The following is a 20,234-nucleotide window of genomic DNA, read 5'->3' as shown; positions in this document are numbered from 1 at the left end:
TTGCTCAACATGGAGATGATGTTGACTTATAATATTATCTAGTATTATTAATAACTAAAATGTAAAATTTATAATCTGTATTATCAGTTATACGATGAGTTATAATATTATTAAAATCAATGTACTTTTACAAACTAAAAGATTCAAGACAGAGATCTATAAATAATGGTAACAAAAATAGTTATAATTCTTCTTAGTACTGTAAAATAACCACTGGAGCAGGAACATAATAATACTATAAATCTAGGAAATATGCAAATAATAATTTTTCTAATGAATAATGATCTTACTTTAGCTGAATATGTTTTGTTGATTAATTTATAACAGCTCTATGCCATCTTGCTGCCACATTTTCCTTCCTCCCTTTCTCCTTCCCTCCCTCTATCCCTCCCTCCCTCAATCTCTCTGTTCCTCCCTTCCTTCTTTTCTTCCATTCCTTTTGTTTCCTGTTTTATAACTAGTAGCAATCACCAAATTTAACAAAGAATTATTTTTGGCTCTTCTTTGTTCTGAAGAAATTAAACTTTGAAAACATCTCTCTCAAATTCATTCTTTGTAGCTTACTTGATTGTTTTTTCTTACACTAACATCCCAGTGAATTTTGATTTTTATCTACATTTAGTTGTCATTTTAAATGATTCCCTACAGTGCACTTAACTTGTAAAAAGTGTGGCACCACACACATTGTTGTTTTGCTCACTTTGGTTTTTCTGTCCCTTTCTTCACTGGGTTGCAGAAATTACCATGAGAAAAGTACAGAAACTTATTCTTGCTCAATAGGGATTCATGGGCATTCCTTGGGTGTCAATGATGTTCACAACATGATATCTAGACTTGCTTTTTTTATGTTGTGACTATAACACTATAAGCACTATGAGGACATTTCCATGAGGCTGAGGTGTATACACAAACCCTAACCAACCTCACATTCTCAGTATTTGGCAAAGGTGATTTCACATTGCACCACAAGTGGGGGTTTTCTCTTCTTTCCTCACCATTTGGCCACTTGTTTGTGTGGGGAATTCCAGCTTCCCTGTATTTCATGTAACTGCTTCATCTCCTCTGGAGCTCTGAGTCTTGTTGATTTCTTGATCTTTTTTTTTGAATCTCATGAAAGAGTCAAGCTCATGTTTGGCCTTCACTCAGGATCATTGCAATTTTCCCTGTGGAACCTCACAATCCTGGATCACAGTATGTGATAACTGAGGTCTCACCTTCTTTCTCAGACTCCTCCTAAGTGCTTTGAAGATTTTTCCCATCTCTTTTCTGTGATCAGCTTGTACAGACTGCCAGAGGATATAGTTGGTCATATCTCAGGATTGATAATTTATTCCATCTATGGTTCATAATTCTTGCTTTCTAGTGCAGATATTTTGCCAGATGTCTGCCTGTTGTCATATCCTTCAGAAGCAAAGGGAAGCTTAACAGGTATCTTAACTCACTAAAACCTCTAATGTTACATCAACATGAAACATACCATTAATAAACTAAGTAAAATGTTAAACTTAAAACATAATTGCACAAACTTAAAAAGCATATTTATAAAATCATAATTAACTGCTCAGTATGAATTAAACCCTTCCTTCAATTCCTTAAGCATATTGTATGAATTGACCTTACAATAACCCTGTAATTAGAATACATTAGAAGAGGAAACTGAGGCTAAGAATCAGAAATGCTTCTTTATGAAGAAGGAAGCTCTGACTTATGAAAATGAAATCATTTGAATTATTTGAAGAAACTTACAGATACAATACATGGATGGCTGACTATATGACCAGCTTCTCAGGAATGTGGACACATATTACATCATTCCTGTGAATATTATTCTGGCTTCTCAAAAGGGCAATAGTGTTATGGAAACAACCTGTCTCCTAGGATTAGGAAGAAATCTACTTTACATATTAAAGCAATGCTTCATTTGCATAAGTATATCTAAAGATATGGATCCTATTCACATTTATAACATTTTCCCCTAGTTTTCTACAGAAATAATTCTGAGTAGCCTGCCAGTGGAATTTATAATTTTAAATATTATGCATATGAGCAGCATTTTGCCCCATATGAGGAATTGATTCCAGTGACCAATGTGATCTCTTTCTCCTGAATAAGATTTGATGAGATTTACCTCTATCCTTTTGATTGTATCTTTGAGCTCATGCTAGAAGCAGGTAGGCTAAAGTGCCCCTACTTGAGTGTCCAGATTTTGGACATGCTGATACTGTTGTGCCATTTGTCTGTTAATTCTACCCTGTTTCCCTCCATCTCCCCTCTCTTCTGTTCCTTTAATTTTTATTATGACAGCTCATATTCAGTCCTGCATGAAAAGCACACAAAGAACATACACTGGGTTCTGTGTGAGCTTTCTGAGTTCTCTATTGAATTGTTAATTTAACTTGGGGAACTGTAGAACACTCAACTTCCTTGTACCTCACAGGGTTCTTCTTTCTGTACAGATAGCTTGATGGGAACTCCTTGTGCAATGGTGAGCTTCTACCCAGATATCCCAGAAGTTGAAGGTTCAAAGGGCTCTGGAGAATTTGTGTTTCTCGTGGATTGCTCATGAAGTACAGAATGCCGCATGAGCACAGTGAATTCTCAGGTACACATAGAAGCTGCCAAGGTAGGCCAGATCCTTCACTACTCAGTAGTGCCATGTGAGGAAGATTTAGCGGGGTAGGAGTTGGGCCATGTGTCACTGTAGGTTGGTTCTATATCTGAGCCACAGCAGCTATAGCCATTATGCTCCCAGCCTTGAAATATTATATAATATAAGATGGTGATATTTCTTACCTTTAGGAACTAGACTGGTGTCTGTATATTTGGTATGATATGCTTGGTAAAATGAAGTATGAAGTGACAGGAGAGGGTGACTTAGCAGGATCAATCTAAGGCATCTACCACTCAAGTACCAGTCATATGTTGGGCCTAGTATAAATTAAGGTTATTAAGGGCATTGATAAAAGTAGAGGCAGGGAAATAGAGGGGACAGAAAAGAACAAGTGTGGGACAAAGGGAGAAGAGAAAGAGAAGAGGCCAGCCTGAAAGACATGAAGAGAGGAAAGGGAGAAAGAGAGAGAGAGAGACAGAGACAGAGACAGAGAGACAGAGACAGACAGAGAGAGGAAGGGAGGGAGGAAGAGGGAGAGAGAAAGAGAGAGAGGGGGAGACAAAGACAGAGACAGAGACAGAGAGATAGACAGAGAGAGAGAATGGCCAGAGAGAAGTCAGAAAGAAACAGAGAGAGGGATCAGAGACCTCCAGAGAGGAAATAATTCTTTCATAGCAAGCCAGGCTCCTACCTTGCTTTTGTTAGGTAACTGTTGGGCAAAGCTTAGAGATATAGCCCTCTTTCCCTCTATCTCTCTATCTTTTCCTCCCCTTCAGGAAACTGTTGCTGTTGTTGAACAGTTTGCCTATGATTTGTTATTTTAATATCTATGGATTTGGGTCTTCCAATGAAAAATTCTTTCCATAAGTGTTTTGGAACACATAACTGTGAAAGAATGAGCTTTAAATGGGAATCTGGACTTTTAAAAAGACTAATGCAGAGTAGATCAGAACATTGCGGTTGTCAGGATTAACAATGAGCAATGTGTGCTATGCCATGTGACTAGACAGGCTTGTTTCTCTAAGGGAGAGTATGAAGTACACTCAGGAAACAATGGAGGGTGCAGTGGAAAGAGTGAAGGCTTTAGAAGCTGATTTAGGAGGCACTGAAATCTTGACATCACTCTCCAACATTTACAAGGCACTCTCTCTCTATTCCTGGACATTCCCTAAAGGCGAGCATTGGAAACATAGGCAGAGCAACAAAAGCTCTGGATAGTTTTACAGAGAAAAAACCTTTAAAGAGAAAAGAAACCCAGGCTTAGCTAAGAATGATATAGAGGGAAATTCTTTGATAACCCAATTCTGAGTAGACTTCTGTATGGAATTAAGTAGTGCTGAGTAAAGTTATCTACTATACAACAACGAAAAATAAGAGAAAAGCAACACTTTTACTTTATTCCAATTGGTTAGGAATTTGGTGCCACAAAGCTTCAGATAAAGCAGCAGGGGAAGCATGTGAAACTTCTCAGGGGTCTTAAGAGTATCTGGGACAACATGGTGCAAGTGATAGTGGAGTATTAGTGTCCTGGTCCCTGTGTGAAGAAACTTCAAAAACAGGAAGCTGTTATGGTCTAATGAACCTGACAGAGGCTCCATGAATATATTCTTTCTTTTCCAGCTTTTTGTCTTTACAGATGGAGAAGTGTGTGACACATTCAGTGTCATTAGAGAAGTACAGTTAAACAGAAAGAAACACAGGCATGAAGAGAGTATGGTTCCTTCTGTGCTGACTGGATCATAAGTAATGCCACATACGGCTTCTTCCACATGCTATCAGGGAAACACAGTGGCTAACGGATTTTTCAGTTAACTATCTGAAATTCTCTATAAAATTTAAAGATACTTTTCCATTTAACTTTTATACCACAATATTATTGACTTTATTTTTCTAAAACTCGGAATGATATGTTGAATCATGTTTTCATCATAAAGTATTGACAAGTTAAAATAAAATTTAACCAAATATTTGTTGTGTTACCAGATGAGTTGTCAGGGTGGGCACCCTGTGTATCTACCACCGGTCTATTGTCAGACAGTTATTAGACTTCATTCTCACATTCCAGCACTCATTATTTTATACCTAGCTGCAATAGAATTCTTTTAGATTTTGAGAAATTCTCCTTGTTTTTCTATCATAGTGAGTTTCTTGGTGTGTGTCTCTTTCTATATACATATATCAATTTTATTTTTTAATTTCACCAGTTGGTTGCATGTAGCCATAGTCAAGTGTTGAATGTGTGTTGGATTTCCATGAAATAGCTCACTATATTTTATATGGATATTCATAATGATGACTGTCTTTGAGGATTATAGTAATTGTATTACATGCCACAAGCAATCCACTGGAAATTTAATTTATATGGGATGGCATAAGTAAGGTAAAAGTAAATTTTACTATGTACTTACAAGGATGGGGTGGGGCCCACTTCTGCAGAAATCAAAGCACAGTTGCAGGAACATAATTACCCACACATACCATCTTCAAGTAGACATAGTCATCCAATTTCATTGGAATGGCAGTTTCAAAAGCTCTATTAATTCAACTCACATCAACTTCACAAATGATTTCCTAAAGCTTCTTTTCTTCACAAAATTATCATTTATGTTCTTTAGTCTTACCTAGTTTTGTGCATGGCATAATACTCTTTCATGCTTTAAAGTTTTATGTTTTTGGTATCTCCACCTCATACACATTTTAATGTTTGCTAACTACCAATGTGGCCTCTTTTGGTGTGCCTTCAATTCTCTTTGCAAGTGCTATAATTTTCTTCTGTAGATTTTCCATTTTTCCTGAGTTGTATTTCATTGTGGATTTTGTATATGAATATATTGATAAGTATATATTTGGTATATAATTGTAAGCTTACTCGGTAGTTTATATTTCCCAATCAAATTTGTTTTCTTTGCTTCTTGTGTTTTAAGATAAGGTTCCTTATGTAGTCCTGACTTGTATGGAACTCTATGACTAGACCAGGCTGTTTTCAGTGGATGTCAGTCTGCTTTCTTCTGCCTTTCCTATGCTGGGATTGCAGCCATATGCTAAACCCCTGACTCAAGCACATTACATTTCAATTTTTATTCTCTCAAAATTCTCTTTGAGATTACTACCTTTGTATTTTGCCTGTTGAAGTGTTTCTCTATTCAAACTACACAGAGCAATTTTCCTCTCTCCATATATTGATTCTTTGACAAAGTCATATAAGTTCATATTGCATTCTTTTTACTCTCCCCTCTCACTTTTTCCTATCACCCTCTGGTCTCCATCAGTCTTCTCTTCCCTACGAGTTCCTTCTCACATGTTATGTTCTTTTACTCTATAGTGCTACCCAATTTATTTAATCAGTGACAGCTGTATGAACATTGTTTTGAGACCATCCTATGAATCAAGTTGAACTTACTTGTGTGTATACAACTGAAGGCTATAAATATCCTGTTCTAGTTCTAAGAATCTTAGGATATTGCTACCATCATAGTCATGCCACTATAGCTTCAGTGAGGATATCCTGCTGAACAGATGGATAGTTGGTAGATTATAGTTGATAGGGCTCACAGCTGGTTAAGATCATTGATTCCTTTTTCTCCATCAGCAACCTAGATAGAATCTTCTGATTTCTCTAAATCATACAAGCAAACTGGGTGATGGCATGAGCTTTAGAATTTTATTATCTCTCTTTTGTAGGAAACCATAGCAATGGAAAGACCAATGGATTCTTTTCAAGTGAAACTTTTGAACAATGCCTTCGAAGTTGTTATCCCATTTTTGGCACTGAGTTTTCTTTAGTAGTAGAGGGTTTTAAGTAGAAGCCTGTTCCAGACACTACAAGATCTGCTTTCTAATATTAAGTTAGGAAATGCAGTACAACCAATTTTATTTCACATCTTCCCACCCTAATACTGTATTCTAGCCCAGGCCTCTCCTCAGGGTTTATTTTGAGATAGCATCAAATTAAGTAATCTTGGCTAAACTTGAATGGTCTATAACCCAAACAGAATATGCATTTTCAATTTTCCTGGCTTAGGGTCCTAAGAATCCAGAGTTCTCTGGCACCATGTAGTTTCTTTTAGAGTGTCTGAAATGTACTTCAAGTTGAGTCTCTCCACAGATATTTGGTAGATCTTGTATCATTCATTCCCTCACTGAAAATCAGTGTTTGACTGTCACAATTATCATATGCACATGTGCAACTTGCTTCTGAGCTCTCTGTTCTATTCCACTGGCTCTTTAATACAAAAGTGTTCTTGGGCTATGCCGCACAAATTGATCATCTCTAGCAATTCTGGTTTTCCACTTCACTAGAGTATCTACTTGACTCATTTTCAAGATTTCCTTTCTTGGGCGGGAGAGATCGCTCAGTGGTTAACAACCCTGACTGCTCTTCCAGAGGTCCTGAGTTCAATTCCCAGAAACCACATGGTGGGTCACAATCATCTGTAATGGGATCTGATGCCCTCTTCTGGTGTGTCTGAAGACAGCTACAGTGTGCTCATATACATATAATAAATAAATCTTAAAAAAATTCTTTTCCTTTCTTCTTTCATTCCCTCCTTCCCTCCTTCCAATTCATTTTGTTCCTTCCTCCTTCATTCTATCCCTACCTTCCTCCTCTACCTCCATTTTTCTCTATCTCCTTCTCTTTCTCCTTCCCTCCATTTCTCCCTCCCTCCCTCCCTCCCTCTCTCCCTCCCTCCCTCCCTCCCTCCCTTCCTTCCTTCCTTCCTTCCTTCCTTCCTTCCTTCCTTCCTTCCTTCCTTCCTTCCTTCCTTCCTTCCTTCCTTCCTTCCTTCCTATCTTCTTCAGTCTGTATACCTGGCTGGTCTCAGTTTTACTGTGAAGCCAGGACTGGTATTGGAGTTAAATTCATCTCCACATGTAGCACCCCTCTCCCCACCTAGTGATGATTCCAAGTATGCTCCAGTAGTCCCAGGTGCTGTTGCTTGTTAGACATGTGATCCTTTACTTATCTTCAAGGCCTAGGGCAAAAATCTTTTGGACCTTTTATCTGAGTACTTCAAATTCCAAGATTATAGGTCTGTGCCATCATGCTTTCTTATCTTTATTTTTTAAATAACAATTTAACTCATTCTCCTTTCATCAATATTGCAAGTTCTTATATTTTCCTATCTTTCTTTCCTCAATTGCCTGAAAGACAAAGACAAAGAAGGTATTACATTCCACTTTTTGATCATATTAGTCATTAGTATTTATTTTATAACTCATATTATGTATTATGCTATTGAGTATAATGATTGAAGTAAAGAATTTCTCTGTTTTGCCATTACTGTGTTGTATGCTTTTTTAATAGTTGAATTTATTTTTTGACCATATCTTATAAATATAGCATACTAAATACTGATTGCTCTCCTTTTGAACATCTTTTATCTTATTTCCTCCTCTGGAAACTTACTTGCATACAACCCTCTTTACTATAAATTTATTCTTATTTAGTATAGAGAAGCTCTCCATTTTCATTGTTGATGAGAGAGAGAGAGAGAGAGAGAGAGAGAGAGTGTGTGTGTATGTGTGTGTGTGTAGATAATTACATGATGTTCATGCTCCTGGAGTGTGTGCATTTGAGTAATTCAAATGATAGCTGAATTTCATGAATTTCATGAGATGAATTTAGTCCACTGCTGAGGTAGGTGGTGATTTTACCCTTCATTATTTTGTGGGGGAATAGTGACTATCAGTGATACATATTAGTTCACCTGCCACTTTTGAATAAACTCATCTCAATCCTGATAAACAATCTCTGTCACATATTTTGAATTTAGTTAGTCCATATGTTTTTAGATTTGGAATACCCATTAATGGGAAATAATCCTGTGAAATTTCAATTGTGTGTGAGGTTTATACATCCATGCATACCTACATCACGCAATGAGCCCAAAACACTGCCCATTTTCTATTTTATGAAAAATTTCCTTTCCTTAATGTTTATCAGAAATGGCCAGTGTTCCATTTAGACCTAGTGGATTTGGTAGGGGGGTTGAGATACTCAAATTTACATGGAATCTTTCCACTGATATGTCTTACTCATTGCTTTCAATTATTGTCTAGACTGAGAGATGAGATCTTTAATCCAACTAAAGTGAAATGAAATTTATAGTTGGGTCAGCTTTTTTCTGACATCTTATTGTGTATTAGTAGTTCTACATTGCTCTGTGAAGAATTCTCAGAATTTTCAGGGATACTTGCCACTGACAAAACTCAAAACTACTATTTACCTACTACTTCTGAAATTGTGAAATTTCCAGCCTCGTAGTCTTGTCAGAGGCATCAAATAATGAATGGACAGCATTGATAGGCACATTTTACTTTTCTTCTCTCCATTTTCAGATCTTGTTTCCTAGGTTCATATTATCTCAGTAATCATTTGAGCCAATTTTCATGGTTGTTTGCTGTATGACACCAAGGATAAAAACTACTGTTTACAGGTCTCTAGTTCTCTCACTCCTGAGTAACATAATCAAGGTTCTCTGTGAGTAGAACTCATAGTTTATTTTGTCTTGAGTCTTGTATGTGTGTCTTATAGTGTCAGAATTTTTAACAAGTCATATATTTCACTTCTGACTCTTCTGCAGACCACATTTCTGGAAACTCCACTGATCTATCTTATTGAAAATGATAAAACAAATAGTGACTGACTTATAGATTATTGAGAAGGAATAAAAGTATAGTATAAAACTTTTTTCTTATACTTACATGCTGAAAAATTGAATTCTAAGCTCCAGTTAAAGAAGGATGACTCACTGATATTAAAAAGAATTAATATGTATCAGCCACGATGTTAGTGAATTTACTCTTCACTTTCATGTTTTCATAATTTACTAAATAAGTTTTGGAGCTAGATCCTTGCTAGTTAGAGGGTGCCCTATCTGCCCTGTAGTGAGAATAGAATATGAGAGTGATATTGTAAATTCTCTGGGCCCTAGTTCTTGATCAGCAAAATGACACTGAGCCTTTCCTGATAAAAGACACATGATATTAAATTTTATCAGTTATGTAAGTTATGTATTATGGACCATAGAAATAATGTATGATTTCTAAATGAGGGCATTGTACAGACATTTAGGTAAATACCTTATTTCTTCATGTGTTTGTGACTAGCTCATGTTAATTGATAATTCTGCTATTGGGAATCCATCTCTAATGTTAATCATTTTGCCATTGCAGATGTTTCTCATTTGGTATTGGACAAGGAGCCTCGACTAGTTTAATAAAAGCCATTGCCCAGGTATCATGGGGAACTGCAGAATTTATCATGGGAAAGGACAGGATGCAGACCAAGGTGAGAACAGACTGAGTTTCTAGAGATATGTAGTCCAGAGTGAGCATGAGAAAGGACAAGGACACTTCCATTCTCCTGAAGGACACATCTTCATGAATCCCAGTCTATACATTTATATATAAGAAGAAGAAGGGTCTGCTTCTTACTTGTGTCCTGTTCTCTTGTCAGAAGACTGATATCTGACTGTAGCTACTAGAAATATCTATAAACACTAGGTGACAAAACCATGTCATTTGAATCTGATTTTGATCCTTGATAACAAAATAGTGTCCACAGGAAGGGCAGATGTCTAGAATCAGTAATGTTAGTGTCAGAAAAAGTCATTTTATGAAACTCAGAAAGTTCAGAACCTAGTAACAGGTGCTTACTAGGAATAAAAATAATTGGGGGAATGGCAGAAGGCCAAGTTGAATTTGATGCCGTTTTAAAAAATAATACTCATAAACACTATTAAGAGTTCTTTGTTATGTGAATAATTTCTATCAGGGCACAGGAGATTTAACTGAAGAATGAAGTGGGCCCAGGACCGAATTGATTTCTAATGTATGAGATTGCCATGAAGTTCTGAATTTGAAATTATGACTTTGGTTTGAATACACTATTGAGGGTGGGAATAACATGTGACCACGGTTTAGCTTGAATGAAAAATAAAGTTTGAAGGAAGGTGACATATTTGGAAAATTAGATACATTGGGTGTTAAACACAGGTCCACGAAAAAACATTTTTAAAACAGGAAACACTAAGCTAAAAAATTAGAGATATGAGTGTTGTGATTTAAAATATTACTGGCAAATCAAAAGTTCTGCATGACAGCAATGACTTGAGGGCATAAGAAAGGTGCCTTAGAGCCATAGCGACTAGATCTGAAGAAGGCAAGGTCTAATGTTGCAGAAGTGACACTGGAAGCCTGTGGTGTGGATGTTTTCTACTTTGGGTATTGGTCAAAGGTAAATTAAGTAGTTGAGGGTTGATAGATATGAGTTCACATGGAAGATAACCCAGGTGAGAGAAAAAGCACAAAAATATTAACTTGAGCTTAGAAATTGCCAACCTTACCTTCTGAACCCATATGATCAGGGTACAACTGAGCTCAATTTAAAGGGGACAGAGATAAAAGAGCTTAGTAGGATAGAGAAAAAAGGTATCGTCGGTTAAAATGTAGCTGGAAGAATCCTCTTGTGTTGAAGGTAGGATGTAGTTATGATTGCTTAGCACATGGGAGAGGTTTAAAGACTCAATATGAAGTAGAATGAAGCCTTGGGGCAGAGTGTTTCTGTATGGAGGCAGCAACACAGGAGCATGGTCCATCACTGTAATTGGGTGAGGTTGATATGGGTAGTAGGGCTTATGTCTTACATCCCCACATTTTATAATCTTTGCTTGCTGCAGAACATGAAGAATGTTGCAGCCTTCACTGTGCTTTTGTGTTTTTCAGTTTCCCAGAGAAGCCCAATGGTAAAAAGGACATTATGTGCACCAGCATATGCTGAGTATACAGGGAAAGTTAGCATCCCAAGGGGTCTATGGAGACAAACATCAACAATCGAGCGAGTTTCTTGGAAAAGACTCTCAACAATGTGTGTTTGTCACAAGTACTAATTTTCTCGAACTCCAATCTGTGAGTTCTGGAATGACAAATGGAGCATCCACTGAAGAGACAAAAAAGGCAAATTCTTCTACCAAGAAAAGCAACTTGCAAAATGGTCACAAAGGTGAAATGGTGCTCAGAGTTTTGTCTCTGATTTGTGATAAGCATAACCTAGCCTTCAGTGCTCTTACTTTCAAGCTACTTCTACCAAGGAGTGAGCTAATTGATGTGTCAGGCAAGAGATGCTATTTAACATTCCTATGTACTTGCCAAAATGAGTCTAGCTTTATTAATCTACAATATAGCACTTGATACCTTCTAACCTACTGCAGTTGTGTCCTCTAGTTCTTCAAGACCATTGGCTATCTTTGCCTACACACTGTATGTGTCTTCAGGGACTTGCCCTAGTAGACTCTACTGCTGCTGTGTTTAGACCCCAAACCATCTGGAAACCTATCATATACTGGAAACAGTTTGGATTTTCGGCAGAATCCTCACTACAGTCTCCTATTTCCTCAGGAAGGCTGTGATCCCAGTGACTCTATAATTTCTCATGGCATTCCTCTTTGTTCATTTTATTTCCATAAAGCATTTGGAGAGAATGTTGTGGTGCAGCTGATTTCTCTCCAAAACTCAAATGGCTCCTGGAAGCTGGATGAAGATCTGATCAAGCTCCTGGGCACTAAGTTGAAAGACATCAAGGCTGCAAACCCTGTCAAGGTGAGATGCAAAGAGAAACAAGGGGAAGAATGTGTGCTTCAGGAAGTCAGGAACATAATGAGGATTGAAGTAAACCAGGGCCCTGGAAGGAAATAAGAACACAGGTAAGGCAAAGGTGACATTAACTTGTAATATGGAGATGATTCAATCAGTTCTACTTTAGTTGGAGCATACGGAACATAGTATTAAAAGAGCATAGCTGCTGGAAGGCATGGCTAGAATGATGAATATCAAAGGGGAAGGTAAATACTCTTTTGTGTTAATCTTAACCACTGAGACTATACTACAAGCGGTAATACTTTGGTCTTCACATTGTGCTAGGCATTTGCTTTTAAAAATCACTTAATACCCTTATCTTTATTTGATTCTCATTTCTGTTAATTAATGCAGGTTCTGTTTTTGCAGCTACATATAGACAAAAAATTGTCCATTGACAAAACAACCACTGGAGAGTGCTGTTATGGAGTTTCGCTGTCTTTTGTCTTCACATCCTTCTTAATCTAAGGATTGTATGAAGACTCTAAGCAGGCTTCCAGCTCCTCACTGGGCACTATCGTTGCCGCTAAACAATCATAATGCCTTGTATCCTCTCCCAGTGTTTGAGCTGGGTTTGGAACCTCTGCTAATCACTAGTTCTCAGCCCGTGAAGTTCCTGGCCCTTTGTTCTTTCTTCTTTTTTCTGGCTTTTTTTTTTTTAGTCTTAATTTATTCTTTTTTTATAAATATTTTTATTTTCTATATTCTTTGTTTACATTCCAAATGATTTCCCCTTTCCCAGATCCCCCCTCGCCATATGTCCCATAAACCTTCTTCTCTCCACCCATTCTACAATCACCTCCCTCCTTTTTTTCTGTCCTTATATTCCTCTCCAACGCTAGATCAATCTTTCCCGGGATCAGGATGTGGAGAAATCCTGGGGTGGAATGCTGAAGTCTGCTGAGCTGCCTGACCTCTTACAAATTCCTAAATTAAGCAGGTGACCCGCCCAGCTGCCTGAGCAGTGGAGCCAACAAAAGGCCAGACCACTTTCCTGGAACTCATCCCGGGAGTCTGGGAAGAGGAGCTCGCCCAAAGGCTTAAATTGTCACACTTCCATTAAACTTCGGCCTACTATCGGCAACTATTGTTCTGGCCCTCATTCTTTTCGCCCCACCTCCACCCCGACCAACCCCCTACCCCCACCAACCCCCCTACCCCCACCCCCAGCACCACCCCCACCCCCACCCCTGTATCTATCTCCCAGCTTCTCTTCCAGGAACCTAGTTCACAGAGGCTGCTGGCAGCTACAATGCCTGATAGCTTTCAGGCATTGGTACTGAAGCAGGTTAATGATTCATTTACTAAGCCAGAAAAGAATTTAGAGATGTGGATTGTCAGCAATGACCATCATCCTCAGAACCTTTAAGTGGAAAAATAAAGTTTTTGCTGCACCTTTGTTACCATGATTTTTACTATTGACACTGTTTTTAAAAATCTTAGTGAACATTTTGAAATTCTGCAATGCACACACATGTTAGTTAAGCTAGAGACATTTCACTGTCAGAGAACAAGAAAAATGGCAACATTGGCTAACATGGACCTCACTAAGACTGGACTGTTACTGAATGATTGTTATGTTTATTTTTGCCCTCAGCATCCTCATACTATTTAATAAGAATTGCTGATGAGTAGATATGCATTCTTTGTATTTAAAGTAGACAAGACTGACTTTTATATACAAATTAGATTTGTGATTCATTGAAGATTTTTATAAGATGACTCTTAGAGATAAATAAAATAATTAATCCTTCCTTTGTAAGGGCAAATTGCTGCCTGAGAGTGAAGAGGAGCTGGCTGAGAAACTACTTTGCTTATACTTTTCAAATATATCTAACAAGGTCTAAGAAGTTCCTTAGTTTTGAATATACATAAGTTCTTGGAAATAATTTATTTTCTTTACCTGGACTATAAAATGTTATTTCTGGTAAAGATATTGTGTAAATTCCTGTTTTTTTAAATACTCATTCACTAGAAGGAAAATAGAATGTAATCAAGTTGTGATTTTATACTGCTTAAAAGATTTTGCTGGGATATATAAGAGATGGGAAAAAATCATTGAAAGTTTGCTTCTTCCACCTCCAACTCCAAGATTGTATATGTGTGTGTGTGTGTGTGTGTGTGTGTGTATGTGTGTGTGTGTATACACACACATGTATGTGTAACATGTGTGGGAAAGTACATTGGAACTTTGTTCCATCCATCAAATTTGTATGAACATTTATGTGTAAAGCTTGTGTGGGTTTCCTGTTGGAGCTTGCTACATCCACCAGCTGTGTATATTTGCATGTGTGGATATGTGCAAAGTGCTGGAGCCTGCTTGTTCGAACTTTGTTTTAGTTGCCCACCAGGTATGTGTATATATATGCATATGTGTGTATTTGTGTGTGTGTGTGTTCTGTGTGTGTGTGTGTGTGTGTGTGTATGAGACATACTTTGACACTGCTTGCTGAAGATTTGCTCCATCCATTCAAGGTGTGAATATGTAGATGTCTGTCCATCTATCTGTCTGTCTGTCAGGATGCATGTATATATTTGTATGTATGAAGTTGTTAGAGTCTTGCCTTTCCTTCATTTACTCAGGTTGTATGTGTGTTTGTGTATATGTGTATATAAATTTTCTCTCTTTTTGTTTCCCACTACCTCAAGGAGTTAGAAGAGTTCAGTTATTCCTTGGTCACAATGAGTGCCAGCTCCAGTACATTAGGCTTTGTGTCCCTAGAGAAATGTCTGCTATGTACTTTCTGTAATGACTGGTTGAAATAGGAAACACCAACCACTGATATTTTGATGCACCCTGATATTTTGAGTACCCTGTCAGCTGCTCTCAGAGACCACCACATAGGCTGTCTGTCTCTATTTACTCCCTGGCTGTCAAAGCTGATATAAGGCAACTCACTTTTGTTTTTGAATGATTATAAGGACCATAGTAGTAAGCTTTATGTTCATAATAATTGGGCTAAAATTGAAAGTCAACATTAATATAACAGAGAGACAGAAGAATTGGCCATACACTTTCTATTTCAAAACCACTATGAACATCTTGAATATATTTAGTTTGTATTTTTCACAAAAACTTACATCTTTGTTTCCATTTCCTAAGTACACTGGTTAAACTTATACAAGTAAATAAGTGTTTCTCCTTAATCTGTAAACACCTTGTGAGATGAATTGGAGTCCTCACTTGAAGCCTGGACTATGAGTTTCCTCGACAGGATCAACTCAAGAGATAAAGAAGAACATCAAGGGTTAAGGATGTTTGTGTCAGTCAGTGTTCTTTCTTTTCCTTGCTGACACTGTGACAAAATTCTTGAGAAAATTAACTTAATGGAGGAAAGATTTTGACTGGGAGATGACCCAATGTGTAAACTGCCTGTTTGCAAGACTGAGGACCTGAGTTTTATATAATATAACTATATAATATGACTGATATGGTAGAGCAGTCTTTAATCCCGGTGCTTGCAGGCAGAGACAAAAGTTCCCAAAAGCTCACTGGTGAGCCCAACTAGACTACGCTTTGGCTCCAAGCTCAGTGATAAATACTGTCTCCCAAGTAAGGTGAAGAGTGAACCAGGGAGACTCCTGTTTTTTTCCAGAGCAAGTATCTATGACAGGTAGCTGCACTTTAGATTTAAAATTAGTAAGTTCATTAAGTCTGCAAGAGGTGAAATAAAATGACATTATCAGATAGCAGATAGTCAAGAGATGGTAAGGGTAATTTTGCAGCTCTGACTAATCAATCAGGCCAGTTCTGTGACTCTGACTTACTAGCCACCATCGTCTTCCTTATTTATACATGGTTTACAGAACAAAAACAGATTAATGATTATTCAAATAGTATAGATTATGCTTGGTTTTCCATTGTAAGCCCATGTTATAATATCAGTCTAATTAAAATTAGAAAACACAACTGATTTTATTCTTATTATAAGCCTTGTATAACTCAAATATAATAAAATCTAAATAGTGCCTCAGCCAAAACAAAAAAATTAATAAAATGACAATCTGCTTTTATGATGAATTTGTTTGTTATTTAAACGCACTTCAGATAGAGAGAAAATATCTGAACTGTTCTTTTATGAATATCAAATACTGTTAGGTAACTTATTTTACTGTATGATTCATCATCTATGCTATAAAGTAGGCAATATTTATTTTAGCCAAATGTAAAAGTTCATATAGCCAAATAGATTTCTAGTGCTTCAGAGGTGTACCCTGCAAACCCCTTATCTTTACACTACATATTTAGAGAGCTATAAGCCTCTAATGAAAGTAGACCTTGAATCTGTGACTTATTCTCCTGGTTAGTCAGATTTAGTCAGTTGTCTCTGTTTCCCTGTACAAATTATATTGTTTGAGTTTGCTAATACTAATACAGCAGATACTCTAACACAAATCCAAGAATAATGGCTTCATCTGACTGTGTGCTCCTGTGTGCCTAATGAACGTTAGGGCAAAAGAAGACTTCCAAATAGTGGCCAGATAAAGTTAATTGTAGGACTTTCCTACAAAAACTCAAGACACAACTTCTCAAGAAGAGACATAAAATTAATCATAATGCAGAAAGTTCCAAAAATGTGACATACAAAACAAAATCCCAAAAGTTAGAAGGACAGCGATTGCACCAATCTTCACCATTTTGCTTATGGGAGCTTCATACCCATTTTGAACTATTATAGCATAAAACAGTCCAAGTAGTTACAAATTTAATCCTCATTTGATAAACACAAGTTCATTTTAGAAGAGTTTAGGAGGAAAAATATTTATTAGCAGACATGTGTTCTGTCTCCATGTATAACATAAAGACCAAAGCCAATGATAGAATATAATGCTTGATATTTTTGCTATTAGTTGGATTTAGCAGAGAAGATGCTCTTAGTAAGCAAGATTGTTAGTGAGGTATAGGATAAGTTATTTCTCAGAGGGAGAAAGGAGCCAATTCAAGCCAGTTTAAAATACATATACATACAGGTTCTTTGGGCAACTTTTCTTATGCAGGCAAATTCCCTGTCTCTAAAGAAGGAGGTTAGGAAAGTAACCTTGGGGAGGGAGATAAAGGGAAGGGTGAAGACAAAGAGAGAAAGCTAGAAATCATGCAGAGAAATGGAAAAGGGAGAGAGGAAGAGGATAAAGAAGGAGCAGCAGAGAAAGGAGAGGGAGAGACCAAAATTTCCTAATAATATAACACAGAGTTTCTGTGTGAGGGAAGCACAACCTGTGGGCTAGAAAGTTCAGGGTTAAAGGTGGATTATGCCAGGTAGGAACTGAGAAATATTGGGACAACATGGAGGCCAGGACTGCTTTGGTATGTTAAATATGCACTTCAAGGATTTGTTCAAGGATCTGAAACCTAATAGTGCACAGCATTTGATATCATTTTTAATTATACATTGTCAACATTCAACCTTGAAAAACCAATTTTCTACCTTCGACTACCTTCATTAGTTTTTCTGAGTCTTTGAGCAGACGATGCAGAGGGGGAAAATAGGAAATTTGCTCTAAATTTTAAACAAAAGTCTTTCATCCTTCTATCAAAATAGAAGAAATTCACTATTTCTTTAAGAATTTCAGTCCATCCCTTCCAGCTCCTCCCTAGAAGGGGGCAGGCCTTCCTGGACTTTATGCTGTAGTTGCTTTCAGTTTGTTTTAGAGCTGCTGAGACTTCGGAGGGTCTGCTCTGCTCTGCTCTGTTTTGGAAGAATCTGACCTGATCACTCTAAACGGTAAGACCCTTTTATTCTAGGAAACAGCACAAAATATTTATTATGTCTTTTAGTGGGAAACCATGGTGTCTGGGGTGCGGTGGGACAGGAACTCATCCTGATGTCTGTTTTCAGAAGATTTTTCTAGGTTGATAGTACATAAACAATTTCAATTTCAGGTTCATATTCTCCCTGCCTCCATCCTGCAATTGATTCCTGTTGGAAAATTAAAAACTATTTTCTCCCCTCTATTTCCCCCCTTCTTAATCTCTCCACACCCTAACCCAGTTTCTCTCTGACATCCTTCTTTCCTTAGTTTTAGGTTAGTTTGTCTTCTGGAAATCCAGCTTTGATTATCTGCTCTCCTTAATCCATTGCATCCCATACCCCTTCTCTATAGACCCTGGGAAATTGAAGTCATGCCGTCTGAAAATATCCACCTCTGCTGTTCTTAGACAGAAAGGCTAAGGATAAAATAACTATCTTTATCCAGGGCTCTTCACTCCACACAGCACTTCACTTGACTTCTGACACAGATTCCTCCTTCTCCCTGCAGCTGTAAACAGCAGGAAGCGGCCAGCTGACTCACCATTCTCTCTGCCTGAAGGTAAGCTATTCAGGTAAAAAGGTAAGAATGTTACCTCTCCAGCTGCATCCTGTTTAAGCCTCTAACTCTGATCATGTCTGTAGCCAGTCTTTAACTTAGGGTGTGTTTACACTTATCATATTTGATTAACTGTGTAGGGGGCAGGAGGGGGAGAGGGTAAAAGACTCAGGGAAATTTGTTCTGAGGTTGGAATCAGGTAATGATTGTTCCATTGTAATTGATATCTCTCTCTTCTCTCAGCATCCTGCATTGCCCAAGGGCAGCCTGAGATCTATTCTGTCAGACTTAGTATAACCTTCAGTTGTGCTGCTCCTAGGAGAGTCTCCTGCTGTAAGCTGGTGTCAGTAGAAATTCTCCCATACTCTCAGCTCCTTTACTGGCCACCAGGAAAAGGCCTATCTTGTGCTCCTGTGCTCCAGTGCTCCAGTGCTTGGGACCTTCCTCCTCCTCCTCCCCCTCTTCCTCCTCCTCCTCCTCCTCCTCCTCCTCCTCCTCCCCCTCCTCCTCCTCCTCCTCCTCCTCCTCCTCCTCCCCCTCTTCCTCCTCCTCCTCCACCTCTTCCTCCTCTTCCTCCTCCACCACTTCCTCCTCTTCCTCCTCCTCCACCTCTTCCTACTCCTCCTTCTCTTCCTCTTTCATCCCCTCCTCTATTCCTCCTCTTCCTCCTCCTCCTATCCCTCCTCTTCCTCCTCCTCCTTTTTCTCCTTCTTCCCCCCTACCCCCACTTCCTTCTTAACTGCTAGCTACCTCTCTGTTGCTGGACTGAACCTAGCCATTTTAATTCTGTCATTCTTTTCCAACTGCTCAAATAACAGATGTAGAACACAGCTGGTGCAAGTGAGTATGGCCTGCAGCAGGGACATGTCCAGTCCCTGTCACCAGGCAGCAACCAAGCTCAGTGTAGTGTGTTCCTACGTTATTAGACTTGAAGATATAACCTACTCAGGTGTCTGTGGTCAGGCTGCTCTGGCTACCTGAAAGATAGCTGGGTGATCAGACAGGCCCTATCTTTGGTCACCTGCTAGGAGACAATGTGCGGATGAAAATGGAGATTCATTGAGCTCAGCCTAGTAAAAAGCCAAATCTTTTTGGAGATTGTAGGTGATGATTATGAACTTGTTGCAGGGATGTCTTGAACAACTTCAAGGTCCCCTAAAAAAACCTTCAGAATCTTAGATAGGGGTTGCTCAGGGATGGGAAGCTGATCTTTCAAGAGTGTTTTACAACCTGTATATGAAAGAGAAGGCTGGACTTCTAGGGAAATTGGACCCATCACTGTGCTTCTGGACAAGCATGGTATGTGTTCCCAGGTGTGTCCTTTCAGCTTCTTATGAATCATTTCCAACAAAAATCACCCTTGTTGGTGATGGGCACTAAGGTCACACAGAAGGACAATGGAGAGAGGCAAACTAGCATGTGGTCAGGTTTAGAGAAACCTTCAACAGCTCCCAGAGTTGTCATAGGCCATCCATTAGGATTAGACCAATCGCTACATTCTGTGGATAAAATAATTATGTAAATAATAACTTAGAAACATCATTCTAATTCTTTGTCATCATAGCATACTCAAGATTTATATAGCACCATAATCATTTCAGGAAATATAATTAGGAAAGTCTGTTTGAAAAGAAAGAAATATATTGTATATATAATCTCTTTTACCTGAGAATGTCCAAAG

The 20,234-nt window shown here is 38.1% G+C and overlaps 1 protein-coding gene across 16 annotated transcripts in view; it reads left to right on the top strand.

The window, feature by feature from the left end:
• The window catches only part of LOC127689222 (von Willebrand factor A domain-containing protein 5A-like), a 129,415-nt gene that overhangs the window by 88,919 nt on the left and 20,262 nt on the right, over positions 1-20,234 (top strand). Inside the window, exons 19-22 of one of the 16 annotated variants that reach the window (XR_007978861.1) lie at positions 12,081-12,211; positions 17,888-17,970; positions 18,506-18,556; positions 18,797-18,849. The exons of 6 other annotated variants lie outside the window; for them this stretch is intronic. Coding sequence is in view for 3 of the 10 variants with exons in the window: in XM_052188653.1 (XP_052044613.1) it covers positions 12,081-12,211; positions 13,090-13,191 (233 nt within the window). In the remaining 7 variants the exon portion in view is untranslated. Of the gene's footprint in view, positions 1-9,787; positions 9,903-11,338; positions 11,616-12,080; positions 12,212-13,089; positions 13,220-17,827; positions 17,971-18,442; positions 18,557-18,796; positions 18,873-20,234 lie in introns of those variants that run through there. 9 more of the 16 variants (XR_007978863.1, XR_007978862.1, XR_007978864.1 and 6 more) reach the window with 9 other exon arrangements.

Source organism: Apodemus sylvaticus, chromosome 7, assembly GCF_947179515.1.
Source record: "Apodemus sylvaticus chromosome 7, mApoSyl1.1, whole genome shotgun sequence".
In the NCBI taxonomy this organism is placed as follows: domain Eukaryota; kingdom Metazoa; phylum Chordata; class Mammalia; order Rodentia; family Muridae; genus Apodemus; species Apodemus sylvaticus.
Note: the sequence above shows the minus strand (reverse complement) of the source record. Positions and strands in the feature narration are given on the sequence as shown.